This window comes from Homarus americanus, unplaced genomic scaffold (genome assembly GCF_018991925.1).
Source record: "Homarus americanus isolate GMGI-L3 unplaced genomic scaffold, GMGI_Hamer_2.0 scaffold10206, whole genome shotgun sequence".
NCBI lineage: Eukaryota > Metazoa > Arthropoda > Malacostraca > Decapoda > Nephropidae > Homarus > Homarus americanus.
In genome coordinates this window covers 1,976-6,166 of record NW_024720363.1, presented here as the reverse complement: position 1 = coordinate 6,166, position 4,191 = coordinate 1,976, and the positions used below count along the sequence as shown (strand labels likewise).

At 50.6% G+C, this 4,191-nt stretch overlaps 1 protein-coding gene across 1 annotated transcript; it reads left to right on the top strand.

The window, feature by feature from the left end:
- The first annotated feature begins 3,549 nt into the window (after positions 1–3,549).
- LOC121860511 (angiomotin-like) lies at positions 3,550–3,987 on the top strand. Its single transcript, XM_042357672.1, has one exon. The coding sequence runs from the start codon at positions 3,550–3,552 to the stop codon at positions 3,985–3,987; it is 438 nt and encodes a 145-aa protein (XP_042213606.1).
- The last annotated feature ends 204 nt before the right edge of the window (positions 3,988–4,191 follow it).

Below are 4,191 nucleotides of genomic sequence, written 5' to 3'. Positions count from 1 at the left end.
AAGTAATGAACCTATAAATAAATGAACTTTCTAACCAATTAACCTATAAAAAATTTAACCTTCGAAACAATGAACATAGTATCAGAATCGTAATTCATGTAAAAGTTCTTCCATTTTTTATGTAGAAAATTAATAAATTTTTGACAATTATATTTCAAGAACACTCAGGAAAGAGTAGCAGGTTTTTGCCGTCATAAGTTCTCAGTAAAAATTGTCACAGGTGATGACTAAAGACTATGATATATGGCCAAGAAAACTACTATCCACGGGCCTTTGCTTGATTACTTATACAATCTTACGCCATCATCAATAATGATCATGTGAGAACACAATTTATAAGCATCAGTGAAGCTTATTTTCATATCTCAGGTCATAAATGCACGGAGAGTATAATTATCGTAATTATAGAAGTACTTTCATCGAAATGAATGGACAAAAAGACCTATTTCTTTTACATTTTTTTATATCGCGGGACCTGGCCAGTTCTAACCTAGCCTAACATAACATAACCAATATAACATAACTTAACCTAATCTAATTTAGCCTAACTTAACACAGTGTCGTAACATGATCTAGCGTAACGTTACGTAACCTAACCAACCCAAAGAACATAACTTAATACTGTATAACCTAACTGAACCTAATCCTACCTAACCAACTGAAACTAACCTTACATAACTTAACCTAACCTAATATAATCTAGCCAAACCTAGTGTAACTTAACCTAACAGAACCACAGGAGAGGAATGGAAAGGCAAATAAAAAGATAATTTGACTATATACTGTAAGTAGTAAAAAAGAAGTAAACTATAGGAATAAATTAATAAAAGTCGGATTATGAATGGCCAGGGAAAAACAAATAATGTGACTTGAGAGACAAGAAAAATAAAAGGATTGGTAAAGACAACCTCAGAATGGTGTGTGTTGAGGGCTGTGGTCGCCAATCTTCAGACATAAGGGACGACATCTCGATTGTAACTGACTGACTGACTTACTTAGAGGTTGCCAGAGCAGAATGTGAACGAGAGACAAGAGAAACAGTATTCAAAGTAGGTGGAGGAACCAGAGTAACAAGAAATAATAAAAATGAACTACAACACAACCCGACAAAGAAGCTTCAGGGCGACGAGTGACAACTATGCTGTGTGTCTTTCTTTTGTTTTTATGTCTATCTGCCTGCCCGTCTGTCTTTCTGCCTGCCTCTCTGTCGATCTGTCTGTCTGTCTATGTGTGTGCCTTCCTTTCTCTAACTGTATACCTTCCATTATGACACCGCTAATGCTAAGCAGCGCACATGAACTTGATTACGCCAACATATATGTTATTAATGCTCAAAAACAGCAAATAAACCACAAAGCAAAAACATCAATCATCACTTAGCAAACAAAGACAACTATCGAGTATTGTCCGACAAACAAAAAATAAATACAAAGTCAGAACAAGTAAAAAAAATATACCAGTGGAAATAAATTGGGATTTATGTAATATTGATAAATAAAACAGCATTACCACTATTATTACCAGCTTCAACACCACGACCGCTATCTCCACCATCACCACTATTACCACCATCAATTACCACTACCACCATCAATAACACAACCACCACCAACACCACTACTCCTACCACCACCACTACTCCTACCACCACCACCACTACCAACAATAACACAACCACCACCAACACCACTACTCCTACCACCACCACCATTACCAACAATAACACAACCACCACCAACACCACTACTCCTACCACCACCACCATTACCAACAATAACACAACCACCACCAACACCACTACTCCTACCACCACCACCATTACCAACAATAACACAACCACCACCAACACCACTACTCCTACCACCACCACCATTACCATCAATAACACAAGCACCACCAACACCACTACTCCTACCACCACCACCATTACCAGCAATAACACAACCACCACCAACACCACTACTCCTACCACCACCACCATTACCAACAATAACACAACCACCACCAGCACCACTATCCCACCACCACCACCATTACCAGCAATAACACCAACCACCACCAGCACCACTATCCCTACCACCACCACATTTACCAACAATAACACAACCACCACCAACACCACTATCCTCCACCACCATTGCCAGCAATAACACAACCACCACCAACACCACTGTCCTGCCACCCACCGCAGTACCAGCAATAGCACAGCCACCACCAGCACCACTATCCTGCCACCACCACCATTGCCATCAATAACCTGACCACCGCCAGCACCACTATCCTCCACCGTTGCCAGCAATAACACAATACCTGCTACCACTATCCTGCCGCCACCATTGCCAGCAATAACACCAGCCACCACCAGCACCACTATCTCTACCACCGCCAATTGCCAGCAGTAACACAATACCGCCAGCGCCACTATCCTGCCGCACCGCCGTTGCCAGCAATGGACAATACCGCCAGCGCCACTGTCCTGCCACCACCACCATTGCCATCAAGTAACCTGACCACCACCAGCACTACTGCTCCTGCCGCCGCCATCACCGCCAACAGCAACACCATCATGCCACCACCACTATCTGCCACCGCCACGTTGCCAGCAATGGCACAGCCACCACCAACGCCGCTATCCTGCCACCGCCACCTTGCCGGCAATGGCACAATCACCACCAACACCACTATCTCTGCCACCACCATTGCCAGCAATGGCACAATACCACCAACGCTTTCCTCCTGCCACCACCGTTGCCAGCTATAACCTGACCTGCCAACACCACTATCTCACCACCATTGCCATCAATAGCACAACCACCACCAGCACCACTATCTCACCATCCATTGCCAATGTCACACCACCACCATTACCAGCAATGGCACAGCCGCCGCCAGCACCACTATCCTGCCACCGCCACCGTTGCCAGCAATAACCTGGCCACCACCAGCACCGCTGTCACCAGCTTCATTGCCATCCAGTAACCGTACCACCAACGCCACTGTCCTGCCACCACCACCGTTACCAGCAATAACACAATACCAGCACCACTGTCGCCACCGCACCACCGTTGCCAGCAATAACACGAAGCCACCGCAACACCACTGCTCCTGCCACCACCGCCGTTGCCAGCAATAACGCAATACCACCAACGCCACTGCTCCTGCCACCAGCCATTACCAGCAATAACGCAGCCACCACCAGCACCACTGCTCCTCCTGCACCACCGTTGCCAGCAATGAGCGCAACCACCACCAGCGCCACTGCTCCTGCCACCGCCGTTGCCAGCAATAACACAGCCGCCACCAGCGCCACTATCCTGCACCGCCGCCGTTGCCGGCAATGACCGACCACCGCCAGCCGCCACTGTCCTGCCACCACCATTGCCAGCAATAAGCACAACCACCGCCAGCGCCACTATCCTCGCCGCCGCCGTTACAGCCGATAACGCCTGACCGCCAGCGACGCTGCTTCCTGCCCGCGGAGTTGCCGTCAATGACGCAATACCACCAGCGCCGCTGTCCTGCCGCCGCCTTGCCGACGACAGCGCCATCATGCCAGCGCCGCTGTCCTGCCGCCGCCGCCGTTGCCAGCAATGGCATGCAGCCACCACCAGCGCCGCTCATCACCGCCGCCGCCGCCCGCCAGGCAATGGCCTGCCGCCGCCAGCGCACTGTGCTGCCGCCGCCGTTGCCAGCAATCAAACCGCAACCGCCGCCAGCGCCACTGCTCCTGCCGCCACCGCCGTTGCCAGCAATGGCCGCAGCCGCCACCAGCACTATCCTGCCACCGCCGTTGCCAGCAATAACGCAGCCACCACCAACGCCCGCCTATCTGCTGCCGCCGCCGTTGCCAGCAATGGCCTGACCGCCAGCGCAGGTGCCGACGATGGCACGATACCGCCAGCGCCGCTGTCGCCGCCGCCATTGCCGGCAATGGCACGACCGCCACCAACCCGCTATCCTCGCCGCCGCCGCCGTTGCCATCGATGACGCAATGCCGCAGCGCCACTGTCCTGCCGCCGCCGTTGCCAGCAATGGCGACAGCCGCCACCAGCGCCGCCTGTCACCGCCGCCACCATTGCCAGCAATGTACCGATACCACCAGCACGCCTGCTCCTGCCACCGCCACCGTTACCAACAAGTAACACGATAGCCACCAGCGCCACTGCTCTGCCGTTGTACCGCAATGCCCTG